This window comes from Emydura macquarii, unplaced genomic scaffold, assembly GCF_026122565.2.
Source record: "Emydura macquarii macquarii isolate MOO-44397 ecotype Brisbane River unplaced genomic scaffold, CSIRO-AGI_Emac_v2 contig_2863, whole genome shotgun sequence".
NCBI classification, from domain to species: Eukaryota; Metazoa; Chordata; order Testudines; family Chelidae; genus Emydura; species Emydura macquarii.
Window position 1 is genome coordinate 3,836,368 of NW_027133000.1, and position 26,341 is coordinate 3,862,708.

The 26,341-nt window shown below is 41.0% G+C and overlaps 1 protein-coding gene and 1 long non-coding RNA gene across 6 annotated transcripts in view; one reads left to right on the forward strand and one right to left on the reverse strand.

The window, feature by feature from the left end:
* Positions 1-22,380, reverse strand: part of LOC137166502 (uncharacterized) — a 53,511-nt gene extending 31,131 nt beyond the window's left edge. For 2 of the 3 annotated variants that reach the window (XR_010923717.1, XR_010923718.1), the window contains exon 1: positions 21,501-22,380. This is a non-coding gene — a long non-coding RNA (uncharacterized lncRNA). Of the gene's footprint in view, positions 1-20,381; positions 20,465-21,500 lie in introns of all 3 variants that reach the window. The other variant, XR_010923716.1, reaches the window with a different exon arrangement.
* Positions 22,381-22,966: 586 nt separating this feature from the next.
* The window catches only part of SEC24B (SEC24 homolog B, COPII coat complex component), an 89,645-nt gene continuing 86,270 nt past the window's right edge, over positions 22,967-26,341 (forward strand). For 2 of the 3 annotated variants that reach the window (XM_067568254.1, XM_067568255.1), the window contains exon 1: positions 22,967-23,146. In XM_067568254.1, coding sequence (XP_067424355.1) covers positions 23,041-23,146 — 106 coding nt within the window. In that variant the 5' untranslated portion in view covers positions 22,967-23,040. The remainder of the gene's footprint in view (positions 23,147-26,341) is intronic. The other variant, XM_067568256.1, reaches the window with a different exon arrangement.

Sequence of the window (26,341 nt, forward strand, 5' to 3'; positions counted from 1 at the left end):
CAGCCAGGGTAGGGTGGGACAGGGCAGCGCTGACGCATAGGCTCTGTGGGCACTTTGGGTGCTCCAGCACTGAGGCCACCCGGCCAACCTGGCTCATGCTTGGGCCGCCCAGGATGGGGCTCTGACAGGAAAGGGGTGGAAGGGGTGGGGCTTCAGGCAGAAGGGGCGGGGCCAGGAGTTAGCCTCCCCAAACGGGCAAGTCACCAGCCACCTGGATTTATTTTTGAAGGGCCCCCCTTAGCCCGAAGCCCTGGGCTGCAGCCCCTAAAGCCCCTGCTTTAATCTGGCCCTGATTCTAGGTCATGGTAAGGTCTGAGGAAACTGGAACACTATAAACATTCTTAACATGCCATACTTTCAGAAATATCTGTGCTAAATAATATTTGGCTGATTCCCTATGAGAATTCAATGTTCAATATTTCTTTTGTTTGTTGAAAGAGAGTAGCCAACTTTTGGCATTTTTGGCTGTAATATAGAATTCTAAATATCCTCTAAAAGGATATTTTTCTTTCCACTGCCAGCAAGGTATAATATCTAGTTAATGGCAAATTCCACCTGGCCCTTATATAGGTGCCAGTACAAGATGAAGCTTTTTGTAGGCTATGCAAAGAGCATAGGTGACCTAAAGCTATGTGTGGGAGATTAAGTGAGGTACTGAAGTAATGCAATTTACCAAGTGGCTTTGCCTACCTAGGTTCTGTATTCTGAAGATCTTAAGAGCAGTTGTTCAAAGATCCAATTTGTAGTGAAAGTGGCTTTGAGAGTCAAGTTTAAGGGTGCCTGTAAGCTTGTTTGCACTTTCTCAGAGTGCTCTTTCCCATGAAAAAACTTAGAGGAAACCTCTCTTTCATAACTACAAATATTGCATCAGGACATTCCTGCTGAAGAGAAAGATCAGTGGGGGAAATGGTATAAGTGTCAGCAATGGCCAGGTATTTCAGAATGACCTACTGCAAACTAGCTACTGTGTTTGTTGATTACTTTGCTGATAGTAGTCCAAGATTTTCAAAAGTGGATGCCTAAAGTTAGGTGCATAAGTCCTTTTGTGCATCTAGCCATAGGACCCAAATTGCCACTTCAGGCACTGAGATGCTCAAAAGCCCCATACAGCTGCTGCCTAATACTGTAGATGCCTAATTTTCCCGCCAGTGGGCATGCACAAAAACACTGAAGTCCTGACACCGCTTAGCAGCTCAGCACACTAGTTCACACTTAAATCTTGGTAGGATCATCAAAATAGGCTTTCTCCCCACCTGTCTAGACACAGTGCCTGAGCTGATAGGCGTGCTCAGAGCATGCCTACTGGGTCAGGCCCCACACCAAGACATCTGGAGATGACAAGATCAGGAATTTGTTGGTGGTAATGGTGAGGGGTGTCTCCCATAATACCCAATAGTCCAGTGGTTAAAAGCACTCAGCTAGGCTATGGTAGACTTGTTTGCAAGTCCTTGCTCTCTCTGATTTGGAGCAGGGACTAGAACCCCTGTCTCCCACATCCCAGGAGAGTATCCAAACCAGAGTGCTATTGGGTGTTTATGAAGTAATGGGTTTCTTGCTCAATCTCTCCTGTTGAAGCTGTTCCACTTCATAGAAATTAAGTTTATTGGGCCAGAAACAGAACAAGATTAATTTGGTAGCCTGGTGGTTACCTGGGAGGTGGGAGACCCAGATGCAAGTCCCTGCTCCAATGTACATTTCATTATTTATACAAAGTGGAACAGCTTCAACAGGAGAGATCGAGAGAGACCCTCCCCTGATGGATACAATATGGGAGACCCTGCCGCATATCAGGCAGAGTGGGAATCTGAAAACATGCCTCTCACTTCCCAGCTGAGTTCCCTTAACCACTAGCCAATTTGCTATAGAGGGGTGGATTTCTCTCACTTTTCATAAGAAAGGGCTGATCTTGTTTAGATGCTTAACTCCCGAAGAGGGATCCTGGCTGTGAATCCCAAGCAGAGATAGGCACCTAACTATCTTTGAGGGGCAGAGCTTAGGCCTCGTCCTTCTCTTCAGCATTTCTTACAGGCTACCTTAGGCTGCTCCCCATTTGGCTTACTGGCTTTTGTGAATCCCATTCTTAGGCACCTGACTCTCCCCATGCATTGCAAAGGGATCCTGGGTACCTAACTCAGGGTTAAGGATTCCACTGGGTGGCAAGGCATCTAAAAGTTAGGCATCCCAACAATGAGCATCGCAGAAGTCCCTTTGTGGATTTAACCCTGAAGTCCACAGTTAGGCACCTAAATTAGTGGCCTGAATTTAAAAAAAAAAAGTGTCATGCACACAGTAGTTCAGCTTCTGTTAATTTGAACTTGAAAGTCATCCCACTTATTTAGGTGCCTAAACATTTTGACAATCCTGACCTACAGATTTTAAACGCACTGTTATGCAGGTTCTGTGTAGTCAACAATTCTTTAATCTCTCCCCCTGCAGAAGGAATGGTGCACCTTAAGTATCAACTTGTAAAAAGTTAAACACTATAAACTGGCATCTGGGAACCGAATGGCCAGACCAGGAACAACTGCCAATATTCCCATTTCTTAAATAGCTGCATGCCAAGATTAAAACACCTGTTTTAACCCTTTATAAAATTCTGGTACAAAACTTTATTAGCTTTACTTTGTGCTATCGTGTTGTTAGGAGACCTTGCCAAGAAGTGAGTGCACGGAATAGGATAGCGAAGGAAAGACTTAAGGATCTGAAACACAAGTGGCGATATCACAGTGGGGTAGCATTGAAGAAGCTGGCACAAGACCAGAGAGTTGCTTGTGGTAATAGAGAGTGAGTTACTACAAACCCTCATCCTCATTCCACTAGAGCAGTTGGTAGCTGTTAGCTACACACAGACTATGAAAAGGGAATGAGAAGTGGTCACACTCTACCGTAAGAAGAATGAATAAAATGCATTAGGTCTCCTGCCCATGAAGAATCAGAAAGCTATACAAATAAACTATTTCTGCAACAGGCACAATGCCAGCAGCAACATTGTTTTAACTGCTAGAATCCTATATGAGAGCAATGAGAAATGACAGCTACTCAAAAGACATCTTATAATAATAATAAAAAGCCCACAAGAATCTCTATGTCACTCAGTATCTGATTTTTCCAACAACAGAACTACTGTGTCCACAGATAGATCAGTTTTCTTTGAGGAAATGAAGGAACCAACTTTATGAAGTGATTTAAAAGGGGAAGTGGATCCCCCAAAGTCCACACACAGCCTGGCTGGGTTTAACAGTGCATTTCTTAGTCTCCTCATCTGTTTTAACTGGGCTAATCTTTGTTTCCTAATGGTACCCCAGCTAAGGGCCTGATTCTTCTCTCACTTGCACTAGTATAAATCACAAGTAACCCACTGAACAACCAAAGTGGTTCAATGTGGACACTGGTATAGAATAGAGCTGCATTTTACCTACACTGTTTGACACTGTCAGACTGGATACGAAGTGTATTAGCAATACAAACATTGGTATAGATTGGGTGGATGGCAAATGCCTGGAGGACCTAGGTTTTGCTGATATCACACTATTGAATGACACCTACAAAGAGTTACAAAGACAATCTGACAACAGTAGGCCAAACAGGGATCAAAATTAGTTATGCTAAAAACAACCATCCTTGAAACTCAGACTTAAGCATATCAGATTGCAAGGGGGGAAAGGGGGAACCAAGAAAGTTGAACAGTTCACCTACCTAAGCATCACCATATTGGCCAACTGAGACCTTAAGAAGGAAGGGACATCCACAGCATTTACTAAACTTACTATACAGAAATCAGAGACATATAGCACAGTGGTTCTCAACCTTTCCAGACTACTGTACCCCTTTCAGGAGTCTAATTTGTCTTGCATACCCCAAATTTCATCTCACTTAAAAACTCGAGCTTCAGCTTCATTCCCACACCGCAGGGCTTCGGCATTCTGCCCTGGGTCCCAGCGAGTCTAACTCTGGGCCTAGTGACCCCATTAAAATGAACTTGCCCATAGTTTGGGCACTGCTGATATAGTATATAAAACAGTTTAAACAAAACATTGTCTGTATGAAATTTTAGTTCGTACTGACTTTGCTAGTGCCTTTTATGTAGCCTGTTGTAAAACTAGGCAAATATATAGATAAGCTGATGTACCCCTTGGAAGATCTCTAGTTGAGAACCACTGATATAGCATTAGAACAAAACAGATTTTTCAATTCAAATGCAATCTCAGCTACCTAACGTTTGGCTAACATATAGCTAGGATAGTTGGATAACTACTCAAGTAGTAAGACAAAGCTAGATGTCTTAAAAAGTAAGTTCCTGCAAAAGATTCAGGGTATTGGTTGGAGAGACTCCATTATCAGCTAAGATAAGTCACTAGCCAGCAGCTCGTTTCCACAAGAGTCAGAAGGAAGTACTGAACCTATTTGGGGCATGTGCTTCAGGTGCAAAGACACAGATTCTCCAATGAAGCTATCAAGTGGAAACCAACTTGTGTGAGGAAACAAGGGCACCCATGAGAAACCTTAAGAATCCTTTAGCAGGTAAGGCAGAACAGTCGATCAACACCATAGAACAGATGGAAGCAGCAGCAAATGACAGAGGAGAATGGAAAAGGCTAATTTCTCCTGTATGCCAACATTGGCATGGGAAGGATGTTATGCAATAACCCACTGAAGTCAATTAGTGTAGAACTGATCTGAGATCAGAATCAGACAAAGGTTAAGATTTTGGAACATCAGAGTAGTGCTGGTGCACTCCTGTGAGGGGGAAGAGCCCAAGTGCCAACTCTGATGAACTCCTGATTGCTTTGAGCACTGGAAAGCCGGCAGTTTCTCAGCCTAAGTCTTCACTGACGGCGGCAAATTCGCCACCGTCAGATCGACTTCTCTGGATCAACTGAGCAGTCAGTGAAGACCTGCTCAGTCGATCCAGAAATCGACATATTAAGACCACCTCCTCAAGTAGTGTAGCGCCGTCTGTTGGTGCAGTGCAGTGAAGACGGCGCACAGAAGAGAAGCTGAGAAGTCAACAGGAGTTACGCAAGTTTTTTGCGTAGCTTGCATAACTCCGGTCGACTGCTGCCAAATCTTGGAGGTAAGTGAAGACAAACCCTCAGAGACAACACTAAAGGCACAACTGCAAGCTAGCTCGATGCAGAGGAAAGAAAGGAAGAATAATAAGAGGTCACTATGGTTCCATCAGGATCTGTTTATTAACCTGAAAATCAGAAAGGAATCCTACAAAAAGTGGAAACATGGATCAATGCTAAAGAGTATGAAAAAATAGCAAAGTGTGTAGGGATAAAATCAGAACATGTAGGTCCTCTTTGCAGGAAAGGAGAGATAACTGATGACATCAAGAAGGTGTTTAATGTCTATTTTGCTTCACTGTTCACTGAAAAGATTAATGGAGATCAGATACTCAACACTGCTAATATTAACAACAAATGCAAGCCAAAAGAGGGAAAGATATTTATTTAGATAATATTTAGATAAGTTAGATGTATTCAAGTTGGCAGGGCCATATGAAATTCACCATACGGTGCTTAAGGAATAAGTTGAAGCAAACTCAGCACCCTTAGCAATTATCTTTGTGAACTCTTGGAGGACAAGTGAGGTCCCAGAGGGTCAGAAAGAACAAATATAATAGTTATCTTTAAAAAGGGGAACAAAGAGGAACCCTGGAATTATAGATCAGTCAGCCTAACTTTGATACCTGGAAAAATATTGGAGCAAATTATTAAACAATCAATTTGTAAGCATCTAGAAGATAACTGGGTTATAAGGAATAACCACCATGGATTTGTCAAGAACAAATCACACCAAGCCAACCTAATTACCTTCTTTGACAGTGTTACTGGCTTAACTTATGGGGTGAGGGGGAGGAGCAGTAGATGGCATATATTTTGATTTTAGTAAGGCTTCTGTCATCACCCTGCATGACATTCTCATAAGCAAACTAGGGAAACATGGTCTAGATGAAATTACTATAAAGTGGATGCAACAAATTAGAGAATTGGTCTGAAATCAACAAGATGAAATTAAATTAAGACAAACACAAAGCACTACACTTGGGAGGGGAAAAAAAAAAATCAAATGCCCAACTACAAAAATACTGAATAACTGGCTAGGTGTTAGTACTTCTAAAAAGGATCTAGGGGTTATAGTGGATCACACATTGACCATGAGTCAAGAATGTGATCAGTTGTGGAAAAAGGCTAACATCTTTCTGTTGTGTATTAACAGGAGTGTCATATGTAAGACATGGGTGGTAATTGTCCCATTCTACTTGGCATGAGGAGGCCTCAGCTGGAGTATTGTGCCCAGTTCTGGATGCCACACCTTAAGAAAGACATGGATGAACTGCAAAGAGTTCAGAGGAGAACAACAAAAACACTAAAAGGTTTAGAAAACCTGAGCTATGAGGAAAGCTTAGAAAACTGGGCTTTAGTCTTGAGAAAAAGACGACTGCAGGGGACCTGATAACAGTCTTCAGATACAGTGGTTCCAAATCTTTTTGGCTCGAGGGCCACAAATATAATTTTTACAACCCTGAAGGGCCACCAGTCTCCGTCAGCAGCCCACCCTCCCCCCGCTCACTGCAGCCAAAGGGAAGGAGTTCAACGAGGAAGATCTCCCGTCCCCTTGGCTGCAGCAAGGAGCCTGCACCGGCAACACACACTGCCTGGGTACTTAGGCAGCAGCTCTCTTCTGCAGCCGGTGGGAGGGGAGCTGCGGGCCACTCTGAAAGACCCTGCGGGCAACGGGTTGGGAACCACTGTTCAAATGTGTTAAGGATTGTTATACAGAGGATGGGGATCAATTGTTCTCCGTGTACACTGAAGGTAGGACAAGAAGTAATGGGCTTAATCTGCAGCAAGGGAGATTCAGGTTAGATATTAGGAAAATTTTTCTAACTATTAAAAGGTATTTAAACTCTAGAACAGGCTTCCAAGGGACATTGTGGAATCCTCATCATTGGCGTTTAAGAACAGGTAAGACAAACTGCTGTCAGGGATGGCCTAGATTTACTCAGTCCTGCCTCAGCACAGGAGGCTGGACTTGATGACCTCTCAAAGTCCCTTCTAATCCTACATTTCTGTGGTTCTGCGAGACTTCTGAATCCTGTCCAGCCATTTATGGATAAAGTCTAAACATTTCTCACATGCCAAGCTTCCTTCATTTCCCCCTTCAAATCCCTCCTTAAATGCATTTCCTTTCAGTGACAATCTCCACCAACAACATCTGTACTCACTTTGTGTTGAATTAGTACCCAGTGTCTTGTGTCTGAAGTAGACTGTAAGCTCCTTAAGATAGGGCCTAGTCTTGTGTGTGTTTGCAAAGTATATTTATGATACTATAGAACTAAACTAAAACCACCACTACCAACATCAAGTCCTATAAACAAGATTTCTATTCAGCTTCTAGCAGTAAAGTTGCTGAAGAAAGCACCCTAATCCGGCATTCAATATCTTAGGGAAAAATATAAAATTCATCGTTTGTCAAACTACTCTACATTGGTATGTGGAGAAACTTCACCAACACACTTCAAACCGTGCCCCATACAACAGAAAGGCAACAACAATTAAAATATCTTACATCAGCTCCCTCTGGGCACCCTTCAGTGTGGCTTCCCTGAAGTTTTTTGGTTCATTGACATAGATTTTGTATATTTAGGTCAAAATTTGGTGCTTAAAATTGAGCAGCTATATCCATATTTAGTCAATGGGGGCTCAGCACCTCTGGAAGTTAAGCTATTTACTAGGCACTATACTAGGCACTTAATTCTATATTTAGATCCCTTACCTAGGTGCCTAATTTTCAGAGGGGATAAGTATTCTCAGGTCCCATTTACTACATATGGAAACAATGCTTGCTTTTGTGCACCCAAGTCTGAAAATGTCAACCTTGTCCCATAAGATAGTCTGCTGCGCCTGATTTACATGTCCAAAGGATTCCCCTTGAAAATCCTCAATATCCATTCCAAGATTTGTGCCGTGCCAATGAAAGCATTGTTTGACATTAAGAGTCCTCGTGAATGAACAGTAATTTAGGTTGACAACATCAACCTTGTGTGTTGCCAAAGGAATGTTCTACTAATATTTGCAAGATATTTTCTGGCAAAGATAATAAAATGACAGCAGAAGACAATATCTGAGCGGCAAAGGAATATTCTGAGCACAGCTACTGTCAAAAGTTGCGGAGTAGAACATTAAAGTCTCTGAAGTTTTGCTGCAGTGATAAGCAAATACAGACAGATAATGGAGTTTAAATTAATCTTAATAATTTTGAGAAACCTCACCACTGGCTCCAGGATACCTGAGTTTCAAACTGAAATCATTAAAGCTATTAGGTTTCCACCCCAACATCAAAAATGTCATTACTTACATTCTGCAGTGTATTTCTAATTCGTTGGTTTAAATAACATCCCCAAAACGTAATTTTATTTTAGCCAAGAAGTTTTTCCAAATATGTCAAAAAGTCACACTGCTGACCAGACCTATCCCTTCCCTTATGCTCAGTCTTTTTACGACACTCTCAGTAGTCACTATTCTAAATCAGAAAAGCATATAGTTGCATAAGTAATTTATCTTAGAACTCAAATGGATTGCTTTTAAGTGTTAAAATATTCCTCCTTCCCATTACTAAAAATTGAGGGTTGCTGTTCCAATCACTGTGTCTGACTGACATTTCTCTCTCGCTCATTTAAATAGTTATTGAAAACATGTCATGGTTTGATAGGGAGAGAAGGTGGGTGAGGTCATTTCTTTTATTGGACCAACTTCTGTTTCACACACACACACACACACACACACACTTGGGTGTTTTCAAATATTTCTTCTTTCTGTCCTTCCTCTGTGCATAATTCAGTGTATTCCATGTACAGCAGCATCTCCTAGTGGACATACTACACTACTGCTTAGTAGGGGATACTTGTGGATAGTTAGAAAAGAGCATAGTAGCCATGCATGTAAATGACAGAATTTGTTTTCTTTTTACAGTTGAATTTACATGAATTTGATTTTGTCTGATTTGTTCTTTATCCTACAAATGCTAAAAATAATGACTATGGACAACATTCACCCTCGGGGATTTGGCTGAGACTAAGCCACTGGCAAACCAAGCTCTTTCTGGGAATCTGGGCCTGGCTATCACCAGTCCACAAAGTGGGTGGAGCTAGACCAATAGGAGCAGAGCAAGGTGGACTAGGAAATCCTCTGTTGGCAACACTCTTGTGGAGTTTGCCCATATCCTGTGTTCATCTTGAATATAATTCTGCTCTCACTTCAGATTTTATACCAGTGTAATTCCACTGACTTCCAGATTTACACTGGTGTAAGTGAGGACTCTGGCCCCACATCTCTACTTTATAAGCAATTCAGGACCAGGACCTATTCTTTGATTGGTCTGCAAGGAACCAGGCACAAATAATTTCCAGATACGGCCTACAATTTGCAGACCAATTGGTATTGGAATACCAATAGTTGGCATGTAAAGGTGGGTATGGGGAGGGAGGGAAATTTAAATTAACAATGCATAAGCAGCACATAAAAATTAGTTCAGGATCAAAAAATTCAAAGAGAAGCAGCTCTAAATTCTTAGCACTATCATTGCTATCACCAGCACAACAAAACTTTAAATTATTGGAGGGTCCAGTGTGCCAATTAAACTCAGCACAATGGCTAAAGGCGGAGTAATATTTCAAATCCAGTCTTTAGTTAACAAGGTGAGGTTAGATTAGTCAGATGTGATTCAGTGTAAGCACAATAATGTTTTTACACATACATAGAGTGGGCTTGATCTTCTGAAGTGCTAAGCATCCACAACTCCCACTTAATCCAACAGGAATTGCAAGTGCTCAGCACTGAACAGGGGGTCCCTATTCAGAATAGCATTCCCTAGTCAGGGCATCCTGTAAGCAAATTATTAGCTCCTGTTGCAGTCAAGTTAAAGGCATGCTTAGTCATAGACTGCAGAAGGATGTCTGAAAAATGTGGATGCTTATATCGCAGCAGCCACTGCCATATTCTGGGACTTTCTGCAGCCACTGTGGAGACATTGGGACATCAGGCTTGTTATGAAGCCAACTCTGTTGTACAGCAGTAAAATGGGAGCCCTGAGGAAGGCTGAAAGTGGCAGATTAACATTTTCAATTCTCGTCATCTTCATCAGCTGCTTCATATTAAGTGGCAGGACAAGATCAGCAATAAGGATCCCAGCCAAACCCAGGAATTGCCTCCACCAGCACTGATTTGGTGTTAGCAGTTTCCTTGGTACAGACAGATTAGGAAGTAAAACCAATAATAAATTACGAAGTGCATTTACCAAGGAATGCCACTGCAATGTCAATGATCACAGAAGTGCCAAAAGCTTTGGTGGTGTAATAAGATCACCAGCGATGAACGTCCTGCCAAAGCACCTTAGGGACCTCGCTAAAGATTGATCCAGGTAGCACTCCATCTGCAAGGAGGCTTGTCCCCTTGGGATTTGCCATGATGATAATGATAAAGTCACTTTAAAATTAAATGCGCTCCTGAATCAGGGACAGGATCAGATACTTTACTTGAAGAGAACCCACCAATTGAACTGATTTTAAATATGGGCCATTTGACTTATCTTTGGTTTACACCAGTTCATAGATATTTATGAACCTCGTTACTTTCTTTCCTTCAGCCCACTGGGCAACTTTTAAACCAGGCCAAATGCCCAGTCCATTACTGTAATCCCTGTAAAGGAAATACATGACTTGTGAAGGTGGTTTTCTAAACTTTATACATTATTTCCCATGCTGCTATTCTCTGCACAGAGACACTTTCTTTTTTCTGTACAGGTATAGGGTACAGTATCTGCTTCATTTGATGTCCTCTGCTAATGTAAAATGAAAAGAAGAAAATCCAGATGGCTCCAGCAACAGTGGTAATATTTATTTATCAGGCACTGTCTATGTGATTGGCATTCCACAATATACTGAGGAAGACGGACCCTGCTTGATGGGGCACAACCTAGAGACACGATAAAGTTCAAAGCCAATATCCACACAAAGGTTGAAGCTCAGAACAATACACAAATTTACTTTTTAAAATCACTTTCTAGTTATACTAATGTGGAAAGCCTCAGTGGAAGTACTGTAAGGACCAGTTAAAATTATATCCCCTTACAGTTGAGGTAGCACAGGGGTGGCTACCAAGAGGAACTTATCTGAAAGGCAGATGGGGAGGATCAAGAGGAAAAGAAGCCATGAATACACCCTATTATGGGCTGGCCAGTGGGACTGGCAGGCTGTGCAAGGGACAGATGGTGCACCCCATAAAAACGGTCACAGATTGCACTACCCTCTTTCTCTTTGAATCACAATACCACCCCATCTCTCCCCAAGAGGGGGCGTGCTTGTGCACCATCTCTAATGCAGGGCTCTGGGCCAAAGGTTGGGCCATGCTATACATCAGAAGAGCAAGGAACTACATTCACACTGTTTAAGATGCATTTTTAAAGCAGACGCATTCTATCAAAAATCCGCTGGTTTTAGCATGAGTCTCTTATTAGAGGGTTGTTCACAAAACATAGTTTGAACTGAGTGGGCTGTTTATTATTGAAAAGAAGCTACTGAGTATACACATAGTTCACTTTCACAACTTTTTGTTACATGGTGCTAGGGCAGGATAATAAATGTTGTTATTGGCCAACTAAAATCATTTACTGGACTGATTCCCTATCAGGTGAATTAGGAGGTAGTGTATGTACCACCATTTACTTCAATGAAAGTTTACAAAAAAGCTACTCCTTCTCCAGGGGAAACAAAATTAAATTGGGGGGAAATTACTGGAAAGGGACCAGTGACCACCACTTGCCCTCCCCCCCACCCCCTCCCATAGCATAGAGATGTGAGTTAAGATGCTTCCAACAACATTACCAATCTCTACCTTACAATCAATTAAAAAATAATTCAGTATTTTACAAATCTGAGTTTACAACTTAAAATTGGTTTTGAAATAAAGTTTCTCTGTTTATGCTACTTAGATTTTACTTGAAGTGTGAAAATGGAGGCTGTGGATATTATGGCTCTGTTTGTGGCTTTGTGTCATCATTTTGAGTGTGTGTCATCTAGAAATTTACACTTCCTTCAAGAGCTAGATTCTGCCATCCTTCCTGCCACATGGAATAGCACCTCCTTCCTCAGTTTGTCCCACTGAAACCCAATAGGACTACTTAGTGCAAAATCTGGACTGATTTTGATAGAGTAGAACTGCAATTATGTCCTCTTAAGGGCTGACTGTTGATGTATTACCTATTTAAAGATGACACGTATACAGTATATATTTACCAATTTATACAGTGTACCACAAACAATATAGAAATATTGTCATGCCAGGCAAGACCAATGATCTGTCTAACTCAGTATATTGCTCCAAGAGCAGCCAGTGCCAGATACTTCAAAGGAAGTTGCACGATCCTTAAAACAGCAATTTATGTAATAACATGCTTATGGGTGATGCTTTTCCTAACCAGAGGTGGCAGTTCTATGTATCTTAATCCCCAGTTTGTTGCACTGAAGCCAATGGACTACTCAATGGAGAATCTGGCCCTGGTCAATTCCATTCCATAATATTTATTGACATTACAAGCTATCCAAGTTTTGCCAGCGTGTCTCATGAAAGGAATTTTTCAATCCATTTGAGGTCAGCAGTCTCTTCACATAAAGATTTGGACAGTTTCAGCTTAAGTTTTTCAGAAAGTACTATACACAGAACACCAGAGTTTCTAAATTGTGATTGCAGAAGCCTTGAAGATTATAGTTCCCATTGAACTGTTAATCCACAGCATGGTCCTTTTGAACTTTAATTGTGCTTCAATGGCTTAATTATCTTATACTTCTGTTTTTGAATGGTTTGATCTACAATTCACACGAGTCCAGTCTTGCTGCCCTCACCCACATGAGAAATCCCTTTGACACCAACGGGACTATCATGTGAGGGAGCGCCTCAGGCCCTGTGTTTACAGCATATAAAAATAGTGAAGTATATGTGTCTGCAGGATTCTAATCCACAGAAAAGGTTGAACTGTGTTTTCTTTCTGTTGAAGAGTTTGTTATATACTGCCGAAGTGAAACTAGGAAGGGGGCCAGTGCCTTATATACCTAAAAGAGAGATCCAAAGGAGTAGCCATGTTAGTCTGTTTTTAGCAAAACAGCGAGAGTCCTGTGGCACCTTAAAGACTAAAAATTTATTTGGGCATAAGCTTTCGTGGGCAGAAACCCACTTCATCGGATGCATGAAGTGGAAACTTCAGCTTGGTAAGTGTATATACACATGCAAGGATGGGTGAGTTACATCACAGTGACGAGGGCAATTGTTAACGAGGTAAATTCAATCAGGGTGGATGAAGCCATTGACAACAGTTGATGAGAAGGTGTGAATGTCAAAAGAGGGAACATTATTTTTTGTAATGGGCTAGCCACTCCCAGTCTCTATTCAAACCTAGTCTGATAGTGTCAAGTTTGCATGAGTTCCAGCCCTGCAGTTTCGCGCTGGAGTTTGTTTTTGAATTTTTTTTTGTTGAATGATGGCAACTTTCAAGTCTGTTACTGAGTGTCCAGGGAGATTGAAGTGCTCTCCTACTGGCTACACAAAAGAATAAATGGACACAATTCAGATATCAGGAATGGTAAAATTAAAAAACCAGTAGGGTTCCTGCCCACGAAAGCTTATGCCCAAATAAATGTGTTAGTCTTTAAGGTGCCACAGGACTCTCACTGTTTTGCTAGAGGAGAGATTCTGTCTAACTACAGTTTCACCATTTTTACTGCTTGCTTCTTTGAGAACAAACAGCGGAGTTAGCTTTATGGTCTAAAAGCACATCTGGAGTCACATGAAAGAAGGCAGGGGCTCCATTGGATTAGACAGCCAGGGCTCCTTTTTAATGGAAAATGTGTAAAATCTCAAACTGTAAGAGGTCTTCCAGTAGTTTTTTTTAGTTTTACAGAGCTCATTAAAAGTTACTAGAAAAACAAACCTGTACTTGTTTAAAACTGAAATATTTCATAAACGCAAGCTCAACCTGTTTTGATCACAGGAGAAGCACCACTTTTTTAGTACATTTGGATCTCAAAGGATACAAAGGAAACTGATCCAATTATCAGGATCTCACTAATGGCCCAGTGCCATGCTTTTGTTTAGGTTTAGCCATCACACACAGAGGAACAATACTTCCCTTCATAGAGGGTCTCCTATCCCTATTGCCAGCTTTTCTTGGCATTAGCCATTTCTTACTTTTTCAGTTACCAAAAGACCTGATTAAGGCCCTGACCCTCTAAACACTTACATATGTGAACAATCCTATTATACTCAGTGGTACTACTCACATGAATATTTGCTGTATGGAGGCATAAATACTATAGAGGAGGTAGGTTAAAGGTTATAGTGTGTATTTATAATGCAAGCAGTCCTTTTAGACTTAAAAAAAGAGTGATTTGCAACAGATTTTTAAAAACTGGAGCCCGAATGCTCTCTGGCCTCTTTGTACCAGCTAGTCATGCACAAAGGGGTTGTAGGACAGGCCTAAGCCTGATGGATGGAGGGGAATTCTTCATGCACGTGAAGACACCAGTTTTGCACAAACTTTACAATAGTTCAAAGAAGCAAGCAGTCTGAGATAGATGGAGATGGGATGGATGTGGAGTGGGATGGACTAAAGGAGGCAGCAGGTATTTCAGGGACAGGAGGGAGCATAGGTGGACACCAATGTGAACCTCCAGAGACCACTGAAGCAGGCATGCAACTTACGGCCTCAGAAATGCCCTAGTCTGTGTTGAGGGCACCACTGCCCTTCTCCCCTACCACAGCTCTTAAGGGAAGCGTGGAAGCTGCCTCTTTTCTGTCCCTATGCTAGTGCCTGATTTTGTTCCCTTTTTCCAATGCTTAAAGAGGCTTTTCTCTTGCTTGTTTTTTTCATTAGAATCATCAGGAGATATATATCTCGCATTCCCTGTTTTTGCAGAGGACCTCCTGGATGTCTCATAGCATGTTTACTGAGACCTCTTGAAGGGGCAGAGGTACTGAAACTTCAACAGAGATGTACTTTACCCAAAATGCAGTAACTGATGTTAAGTACTGCAAGTGCTAAGAACACCACAACATTTTAAGCTGTCTTGCTAAAAATCTCTTCTCAGTTAACTTTCATTCTCTCAACTCTTGTGATATCATTTCAATAATTCCCTAGTCATCACAGAGTTTTCAGATCAGACAAGACCTGAATTACTAATGTGAAAAACAAGCAAAAAAAGTTTAAGAAATAGATGCGTTCTTTACACATCACAGAGAAACAAAAAACAATCTCTTTCTTCCCTTTGCAGGTCAATCCTAACTGAAACAGTAGCATATTAACCCCTTTCCATCTAGGAGCTCCAGATGTTAGTGTGGATTCTTTTGTTATCTTCAAAATAGAAAAAAAAAAAAAAAAAAGGCATACGGGTGAAATCTTATTCCCAATATTTTCCTCACATACTGATGACAAGGGTAATTTTAGTAACTATGTAACTAGAGCCCTGATCCTGCAGACACACATTTAGTTTACTCATGTGAGTAGTCTCACTGAAGACTATGGGACTACTTAAGTAGTTAAAGTTAAGCACATGCTTAAGTGTATACCAGAACAGGTCCCAAATTTGCTATTTTTTCCAAAGTCCTAGAACCTCTGTGTATGGATCAGCAGATGGCAGTGGAAGCCAATACAAATATCTCCCACCTAGAACTAATCCTCTTTAACAGAGTTCATTAATACAAAGGCTAGCATCAGCTCTTCAAAAGCTAATGCTATCACATCTAAATGAGCACAGTTGCAATGCTGCTTTACAGATATAAGCCCTGCTCCTATAAAAACAGTACTTCCAACCCCAAAAGTTCAGAAATCACGAGTGAGACCCATCCCAAAAATCATGAGATTGTCCCTTAAAAAAAATTCACAAGATTTAAGGGGAAAGATTCAATATCATTTTTGGGCTGTCACTAGAAGACTGATAAAGTTCACCCTTGTGGCTGGGTACAATAAAACCAGGGTTACCATTTCAATTTTCCCACTCATGTACCTTTAAAACTCCACTACAAGTTCTCTTGGGTCCAACGTTATTCCTACTCAGGGCCAATTTGTCATCTGATACACTACAAGTAGTCCTTGAAAACCCAAAACACAATCTATTTGTCCCACATACAGCATGCATAGTCCACAATAGTCCCAAAACACAGTCCAACAACACATCTCAAACTTCCAGTCTTGAATCTACTGCACCATCCAGGCACTCTTTCGATCCCCACCTGTACTTTTATCAGAACAGCCACCCCACCCATCCAGCTGGAGTCATTCCTAGGCTTCTTCCAGGCTTCCAAGTTTTTACCTTAGAAAGGTCAGCAAGCTAGCCCCTCTGTTGGTTTCCTAGTCCTAGCTCAGAAAAAATCAAGATAGCTAGTCAGCCTTTCCCAGAAGACTGGAACGTTCCCTTTTCTCCTCCCTATCACACCTCTCTTCCTCCTATTTATTAGCCCTAGATGCAATCCCACCCTCTTAATCAGGTCAACCTGGGATGCAACTGTGTTGACACAGTGGGGCTGGACCTACTTCATTTAGAGAGGCCAGCCAACCTTTGACAAGGACTCCACAAAAATTGGGGCCCCAATGTGCTAGGCACTGTACAAACACATAGTGAGAGACCGTCCCTGTCCTGGAGAGCTTACAACCTAGTGCACTGCATATTGCTGAGTTTAGGAACAGGAACTGGTACTTTTCAAGCTCATCTCATATAGGGAACACCAAACCTAAATTTGATAGGAACAATTTTTAATCCCTGCTGATCTGGACAGGATTGGTCATTTACAAGTGAGCTTGATTGCTGATTAATAATGAAGCTTGCTTTCTGGAAAGCTGTTTAATAAATCAAGTTCTGACATTCTTGGAACTTATATAGGCAGAGTCTTCCAATCTCTAGGGACACATGCTATGTCTTCACTGCAGAGTTAATGTAAATTATCTACACTTGAGTTAACTCCTCTCAAATTAGCCTACTTTGAATGATAGCACCCACCCTGCAAAACAGCACTCAGACTGCACAGTGTTAACTCAAGCTGCAGCCTATACTCTCCAACAGGTCATCCAACTTAAGACCACTATGCTCAAGCTAAGGGTTTGTGTTTGTGAATAGGACTCAAGTTAGGGGCAACACTTGAGTTAACTCTGCAGTGAAGACAAGTCCATGGGCAAAATCTTCCACGCATTAGTCAGTAAAACGAACTCTCAATCTGCCACATTCTGTTCTTAAAAGAGAGATCCCATTAACCACAAGGATCAGTAAAAATGCAACAAACAGTAAAACTAAACATCTACATTCACTTCTAAAGGCAACGTTTTGCAATATGAAATCATTCAATTAATTACTGCAGAGTCCTTATAACAATATACATAAATGTATAAAAGTTGTTTTCATTTCCACATGGATGAAATGCATTACATCCTAAGATACAACACGGACATCTGGAAGATTAGAAGTAATCAATAAGAAGGAAAGCATACTGGTATCCTTTGTGTGGACCAGCCCATACAAGAAGACACAACATACACATTCAGACATCAAGATTTTTGGTTTCTCTTCCTACCTCTGACAGCATACAGTGGTTACAGACAGCACAGCCTGTTCAGCTCATCTGTGGGGACTGAACCTGAGACCTCTGGAGGTAAAAGTATGAACCTCTAACCCTTGAATACAAGTACCAGATCTCTTATCAGCAATGAAGTAGCAGTCATAAATCTATACATGAGCTAGCTGTTAAAAGGTGACAGAACCTTATGTTAGTGTGGGTAACAGAAGTACCTAATTTGGCATGCTGCTTCTGCAAGAGCATGTGGCAAACCAGAAGAGACTGGGTTATTACATTGGTGCACTAGATTTCTGTTCCTGCCTCTGCCTAAACTGACCTTGTGCAAGCCCTGTTTTCTGACCTGTGAAATGAATGAATAATAAGTAACCCACAATGCAGTAGTATAAGAACTCATAAGGGCTGTGAAAGGACAGAGCAGAGAACTAACTCGTGGCCTCTGGGCTTGTAAATGTAACACACTTTCCATTAGGCTACAGGGCATTGCTGGGTGAAGAGATTCACTCACTTTTGCTACTCCAAAACCATGCGAGAGCTGGAGCTTTTCACATCATTGTGAGACTACCTGCAGCAGTCTGCATTACTTCAAACTTCCAAAACTGTATCACTTCCAACATAATCACCAGAAGTGGCAGTGCTGCAAATACCCCATGGTGTGTTCTCATGACAATAAGCAGTGTAGTTTATGTTTGCAGGATCAAGTCCTTACTTACAGTTGTATACTTCGTTGCATTAAAACATATTGTTTTCAAAACAATTCTCTCTGACAAAAACTTTAAAGGGTTGAATATTTGTATGAACAATAATATTTACATTTGTGGGCATTAAAAGAGTCAAAGGAAACTGAACCTTGTATCAGAAAATAAGATCACTGACAGCTAGGGTCTGAAAATACATTTTTCCATAGCACTGCATAAATGGATAGCTGCATTATGGCCACTTTTTTTCCTTCCTCAGTATCACCAGGACTTAGTTATTGCCTGAAGCAGGATACTAAACTAGGTGGACCAATGGTCTGACTCAATAAGCCAACTCATATGTTATTGGTTGCATGGTAGCATTAACTGCTTACAGATTTAATATCCAACTCATGCTAATGCATCCTCATTCATAATGAATCTGAAAATTAATGTATTTGGGTTTATGATGGAATTACATTAGGGAGCCGGTGTGTTAACTGCTAACACATCTGGACTTGCTAGCAATGAATGGATTTAATCACAGTGTAAATGCTATATGTGGAAGACAATTCCCTAAGCTTTGTAAAACAATATTCAAAATAATTAAACAAACATTCAAAACTACATTTTCTTTGTCTTTAGCATTGTAGTTTTATAATGGGGGCAGCTTTCAGATATATCAGACTGACAACTCAAAGGTTTTTAACCTTTCACATACTTTCTATAATGTCTTATAATAGTTGCTAAATATTAAACATGTGTGTCTAAACAAGGATTTTTCTCCTCACAGCTCTCCTTCCTTTTGTGGTTTGTTTTACAGTGAAGTCATTAAATACCAGTTTAGATACCACAATAATTTCCATAGCAATAGACTGATGTAATAACTACTGCAGGATGGATAAACAAGGCTATGAAAGGAAAACTTATTAAAATACAAATCTATATATAGTATATTCTACAAAACAACCCCACCCCCCATACACAACCACCTAGTATTAATGCAACATTAAAGTTGAGAAATCAAGCACGCTAGAACAGAGCTAAACATGAAAAGTCAAAATCAATGTTATCCTTAATTCTGCATGTTATGTTTGGGTACTTGATTTCTTAAACTTAAAGATGCCCTAATGCTCAGTTTGGGATTTAGTTGTTTTTCTCTCTCTTATTTGAATGTTCTTGTTTTGGTTTTTTAAAAAAAATGAAAGAAGAAAAAAGCCCCGTCTATGCTTACCTGGCGATTTGGTGGCAGTCGATGGGAGTTATGCAAGCTGACCGCAGTGCTTTCCTTCTGCGTGGCGTCTTCACTGCACTGCACCAACGGGAACCATGTTCCCCTCGATGCAGCACTACACCACTTGAGGGGGTGGTTTTACTGCATCGACTTCTGAATCGATTGAGCGGGTCTTCACTGACCACTCAGTTGATCCAGATAGGTCGATCTGACGGCAGCGACTTTGCCACCATCAGTGCAGATGTACCCATAGACATACTGTGGTCATGGAAGTTGTCAGCTCTGTGATCTGCTCCATGTACTACTAGTGTATGCAGGCTACACAGGTTGTTTTAAAGCACACTATAATAAGAATCCATTATATCTACACTGATTAAAACAACAAAGGTGCTTCACCATGGACGCCTGTTTTAGATGGGCCACAGGAGATCTGAAGCATGTTCTAAACATAAAAGTTTTACTGCTCTAAACTATTTCAGTAAGGGATGTGACTTTTAAGTGAAATAATTATACCAGTTAAAAGCCTAGAACAATCCCTCTAGTGTAGATGCCGTTATACCATTCTAAAGAGGACTTATACTCATACAGTTATTTCCCCTCCCACACAGGAATAACTATGCCATCGCAGTATACAGCTATGGCAATGTAGGTAAGCTGTCTCAGAGCCACGGGCCTGGAACTATTTGGCCTCCTTTGTTTCTGCCCTTGATGGAGGCCTTCTTTGTTTCCAGGAAATATACCCCTTAATTATTTAGTTTGCAAATTGTTCATTAAAAAAAAATCATAGCTTAGAATTTCACATCTCTAACACGCAGTGGAATGCCACTTAACTATTTTGTAATAGTTATTTACCCGTTAAGCACGATTTGTTATAGCAGCTCTGGTTGAGACTCCATAAAGTTGTCAGAAGTTTACAGTTTTGCAGGCGCTTTAAACTTTCATTTTGTAGAAAAAAAAATCTCATTAGAATAGCAGATTATGTAGAAAGTAAACCATGAGTATTATATGAATATTTCAGGGTGGTTTGATGAAAATTGGGTTGATATGAGGAAAACACTACAAGCTCCAAAATGATTCTTTTATTTAAAGTTTTCATGGGATTCTCTTTTTTGGATACCATCCACAAGAACCCTACGCTTTACTCCACATGTGTTGATTAATACGGTGTTAGTTATAATTGGCTAGCGGTTGTGTGATGATTTTTCTTTTTTGTTGTGAAGAAAAAATTAAACATGGTTAGCAGCAATACATGTCTGGCTAAAAAGTTAATCCACTACTAATGGATTGGCCCAAAGCTACAAAAGAACCCATAAGTTCAAATACCATCTAGGAAACTTACAGACATTTAAGCAAGTCCAACATGTAGTTGAGGGCAAATGGAGCAACTTTGAACCAAGCTCTCAAAAATTATGGGTACAAAAAAAATAAGTTAATATAACTTAAAAATAAACTTAATATAAATTAACATATAATAATGGGTACAAGTTAAAAATAAATTATGGGTACAAGAAAAATAAGTGCCACATGAAATGTAAACTGGTTTAAAACTAACATCTTAAAGTTATTGCACATTTGTGAGAGCATCACTACAGCTTATGACATACAGTGATTCACAGACTGAGCTGGAGAAAACCTATTAAATTATATGTAGTCTATCCCCTGGAACCAGTAAAGGATTGGTCCTATATAGTATTTTCTAGTGCTTTGTTCAGTCTACTTTTAAAGAGTAATTTAAACAGTTTTCATATTGGTCATTGGAGTCATTGCAGTTATCTACATTTTCTACAACATTTCAGCTTTCTGATTTCACACTTACATGGTGTCCTGCAAGTAAATTGCAATAATAAAGTTTTATAGCCACAGGATTAGAACAGTGTCCTCAGCTTTTTTTTTTTTTTAATTTTATTTTTCCTAGCTTTATCCTCACAGGTCATTTTGGTTTACTAATATAACACTGTAGACATACCCTACCTTGGCTTCTTTAGCAGAGGTGCATTTTTCTACAGACCATTTCTGACACAGCATCTTAAGTTCCTGTCTGGATCTCTTCCTTACTTAAGTCAGGCTTTGCAAGTCAAGTCAGACCTTGCTACTTGAAAAACTTTTCTGCTTACTCTGAATTTCCTACCTAGGTCTTACTCCATTGCTTTCATCAGCTGGGCTTTATTACTATTTAAGCCTAGCTTCCTGTTCTTTACTAGCATCACTGCCTCCTCTTTATGGGAATTGCCTGATTCCCCTCAAGTGGGGCTCATGTTATAATCAGGTAGTTTTAGCCCCTGGCTCTTTAGCCACGGGCAAGCCACTCTCTTACAATCACCCTCTACTAGCAGATGCAGATATTATTAGATCTATCAGCTTCCTTTGATATCAACGGTCGTTAAGTGTTGTTTATTCCCTGATGATAGTAGTAGGTGTGAAAAGAAAATGGCTGTTGTTACAAATCTCGTGAGTGTTCCCAGATAGTTGTTTTGGACAATTGCTTTTACTCCCTTCTAATGCTCTTGTGGAGGCCCAAGGGTTGTTTCTTGTCACCTCTCCTGTTTAGTGTGTGCATGGTGCTCTTGTCCAACCAGAACGTGGAATAGGATGTGAGCAAGATGGTTGAAACTCAATCAGGATAAAATTGAGGTGATGCTGGTAGACTGGAGAAGAGGGTGGGGATGATAGCTGCTTTTCTCCGTGTGGGTGTGTACCTGACATTTTTCTCTAGGCATCTCAGCGTGAAAGTACTGTCAGATTCACAGCTGCTGTTGGAAATCACAGTGACCAAAGCAACTTTTTTACATCTCTGTCTTGCTTGGAGATTGCAACTGTTCCCTTTAAATGTGGTTCTTCATCCATGGGTTTGTAACTGCCAGACTAGATCACTGTAATGTGTTATGCCTTGGGCTGCACCTTAAATCCAGCTGGAAGCTGAAGCCAGTGCAGGATATTACAAGTAGCATATTCTGAGGGACACATGGCACTGCTCTGCCAGGATCTGCACTGCCTGTAGGTCTCTGGATGGATATTAAGGAGCTGATTTTGTCTCTCTGACCTGAGAAACCAGATCCCTCCCAAAGGTTTGCTGTTAGAGCTATAATTATCAGGATGCTGGAGTCAGGACAGATGGGAAAGGGGCCTGGGTCAGAAATGGCTCAAATCTAAGGGGAGGGGACCATGGGGCACGTGCTGCAAGTTGCTCCCTCTCCCAGGCAGTAGAAAAGGCTGCAGTAGGGTCTGGAAAGCCTGGAGCAGGAGTGGCCTATCCATATGGGCCATGTTGGGGGAGGGGTCTGTGGCGGTGGCACTTTTGGAGGTGGCGCTAGGGGGCACTGTGCGCTGTCGGCTCCGGGCGCGGACAGGCTGGTCTAGCTCGCTGCCTCACGCGCCAGCCAGTTCCAACGCGGAAGGCTGCGGCTGCGCGCGTTCCAGTAGGGTCCGTTCCGTTGGTGACGCCCGGCGGCGCGTCCGCGCGCGGGGTCAGGAGGAGTCAGGACAGAGGCAGAGGAGGCGCGAGCCAAGAGCCATGTCGGCGCCCGCCGGGTTCCCCCCGCGCTCCGCCGGCCTCGGCGCAGCCCCTAGAGCGGCCGGAGCTCCCGCCGCCCCGGCCAGGGCGCCGCCCTGTCAGAACGGTGAGGAGCGGAGGCCTGGAAATCCGCGCGGGCCTAGCGCCGGGGCTGGAGTAGCGGGGGCAATGGCGGCGGTAGGGCGGCGGGGGCCGGGGGCAGAGGGGGCTGGTCTGGGGGAAGTGCTGGGGTAATTCCGCCCTGTGGCGTTTCCACATGTCTTGTCCCGGGCCCGCCTGAGCTGCGCTGCGTGCCCCCGTTCACACGGCGCGAAGGCCCGTGCGGTGCGGTGCGGTCCGGTCCGGTCCTGCTCCCAGCTCGCTGAGGTGATGGGCTGGGATAATGTCCCATCACATAACGGGCTTTTCCAGACGCAGAGTAAAGCCCAGCGGCTGGGCCTTCAGTTGGCGTGTGTAGCCCTGGTCGTCTGAGTGAGTGAGTGACTGACTGAGTGGTTAGCCTCGCCTAGGGATAGTGGGACTGAGGCTCGCCGCCGCTTTAATGTGTCTCCTGCGGCTCTTTTTGCAGCACATGATATTATAGCGCTGTGATTTAGTTGTTAACCAATCAGGATGCTTTTACTGTTTTATTAACCAATTATAGTTGATCAAATAATATTTGGCTGTGAGAATAATATATATGCATTAAAACTAAATATGAATACATAGTACTGTAGTAAATGAAACAATTCACATTATTGTGGCTCATTTGGATAATGTTGAGGATAATTTGATTCCTGAACCACTGAGGTCTAAGTATCACTGGCCTAGGTGTTGCCCTGCCCCTTTGTGGACACGTGATTTGCATGTGTGTGGGGAGGGGAGAGTGACTTGTTTGTTGGTATGGAGTGCTCTGCAGGAGTGACTTTTGGCTTTATATACATGCACGCATAGCTATTTAGACTTAGTTCATGTGTTTTTTATTGCATCTCGTGGTTGGGAATGGGGCAAGAAGTGTTTAAGTGAAGTAGCTGTATAACAGGTAAAAAACCAAACCTTTGATAATTTTTTCCCTATCTCTTCAGTTCTGGCTCTGAAACAGAGGAATAACTTCTCAGAATATTGGCTGTTTCCAGCTAGGCTTATTTAAAATAGTAAGCAAGGTAGTACAGTATTTTTCCTCAAATTTAATTTAATTTTGGAACCTTTCTAGTTGGGAAACTGCATCACAGGAACACTTTATAGGTTACAACAGCCTCAGGCTTTTGTTCTGCAAACACTTAAGATGCTTAGTTTATTTTGTATACCTGAGTAGTTTTGATGGGAATAGTTGCATTCACAGTGGGATTATTCATGTATACCAAGTAAGCATGTGCATAAATGTTCATAGGGTTGAGGTCTTAGGGATTTGAGAGAAATAAACAAGACTAATGCATGATTAACTTAAACAAGGAAGTACTCATGGGATGTGAATCACTAAAACACAATGCTTTTTGTTTTTTATAGTGTTTTATAATCACAGAATGAGAAGACATGCACTTCAAGTTACATATCCTAAAATTGAGCAAATTGCCTGTGTATTTTAGTGTGAAAATATATTAAGACATCTCTTCACATATTTTGTAATCTATAATGATACTGTCGCTGATTTTATAGCTCACAATTTTAAAATGGATCTATCGTAACAATATGTATAATTGATTTAATGAGATCCTTAGCTTCTGATCCAAATCCGTTTAATTTCTCTGTGTTATTCATATTAAGCATATTTGCTAGCATTGCATTTTAGCATCTTAGGCTCAGTTAGATTGGCATAGGCACAGAGGTTAGCCTCTAGATGTTTGCAGGATCAAGGTCTTTAATTTTAATGTTCCTTGATTATAGGAGCAGAGTTAGGTGGCAGTCTCTGTCAAATTTAGGCAACAGATCATGAATCAAGTTCATGCAAATACTGCTGAAGGTTTGTAGAAACCTAGGACAATTAAATGGAAGCTTTTAGAAAGAGGCTTTGAACTTAAATTTTGTCCAGAGGTTTAATTTTGTAAGAACTAAGACAAAAATAAATGTTTCCATGTTTATAAAATTCTAATGTAAGCAGTTGTTTTCAAATAAACAGTTGTTTCCATGCAGTATTGATATCCAAATATTGCAACACTAAAAATAGGAAACCATAACTTTCACTAAGTATACTTTTACTATGTCTACCACAGGAGAATTGTCAAAAATAAGAGTAAAAATAGTACTGATCATTTGGCTTTTTAAAATTCTTCCATGGTAATAGTGTAAGGGCTTATGAGCAACATAATTTTGTTTACAAACTATCTTAAGTTTGACCATTTAATTTACCTGTGATTCAGACAATTATTTTTAATTCTCAAAAAATTTAAAAATAAACTCAGAAGCAGACTGTTGCTTCTATTTGTTCCTTGGTTTTCATATTCTTGACCTCAGGATATATTTTCAGTAATGTGGATTTGGTGATTCATAGGTAAGGCATTAATTTAATTGGTCACTTTACGTAACCACACAATACTATTCCAACATTTTGAAAAAGATAGTTTTGTTTTGATCTACCAGTCTTGAAGAACTTACATGGAGCATTGGTTTATGAAAGAAAGATGGGAAAGAGGGGAGACAGGAAACTCAAAAAGGAAGCTACGAGGCTTGATTTTTTTTTTTTTAGTTTTAATGCCATGTTCCACTTTGCCCAGAATAGCACCATCTGCTTCCTTGAATTTAGCCTCTGCTTTTGAAATCAGTGTTGGTTATATGTTGTGAGGAGTAAGTGTAGCTTACTTATGTCAATACAGTTCCTGACATGTTTGCACATGCTAGAGATAACAGTATGTGTTGTTGTGAGAGTACTGTATACATTAGACTTCATAAATTCTGCCAGATTTCTCTTAACTGTTGGAATTTATTGGACCCTAATAAAGAGCTCAATCCAAAGACTTCTATCCAAAGAATTCAGTGTTTGGCAGAGATGATAAATTGGGTCTTGTAAGTATTCAGAAGGCTGTTGGTGCTCATGCCCATGACAGTATTTGTCTGATCCAGGGAACAAGTCCATGAGAAAGATCCTTAGTGATTTTCATACTGGTACAAACTTTTTAAAAAAGAATGTTTTGTAAAACTGTTTGTCTTAATGGTTTTCTTCCTAACTATTCAATCCTGTTGGAGTCTGTGCTAAAGCCCTTTTAATATTAAAAAAAAAAAAAAAAAAAAAAAAAAAAAGCCTGTTTTGCTTATCCCTTCAGTCTTGAAGTCCAAATGTAAGACTTTCTCACTAAATATATGACAATAAAATTACTAATTATAACTT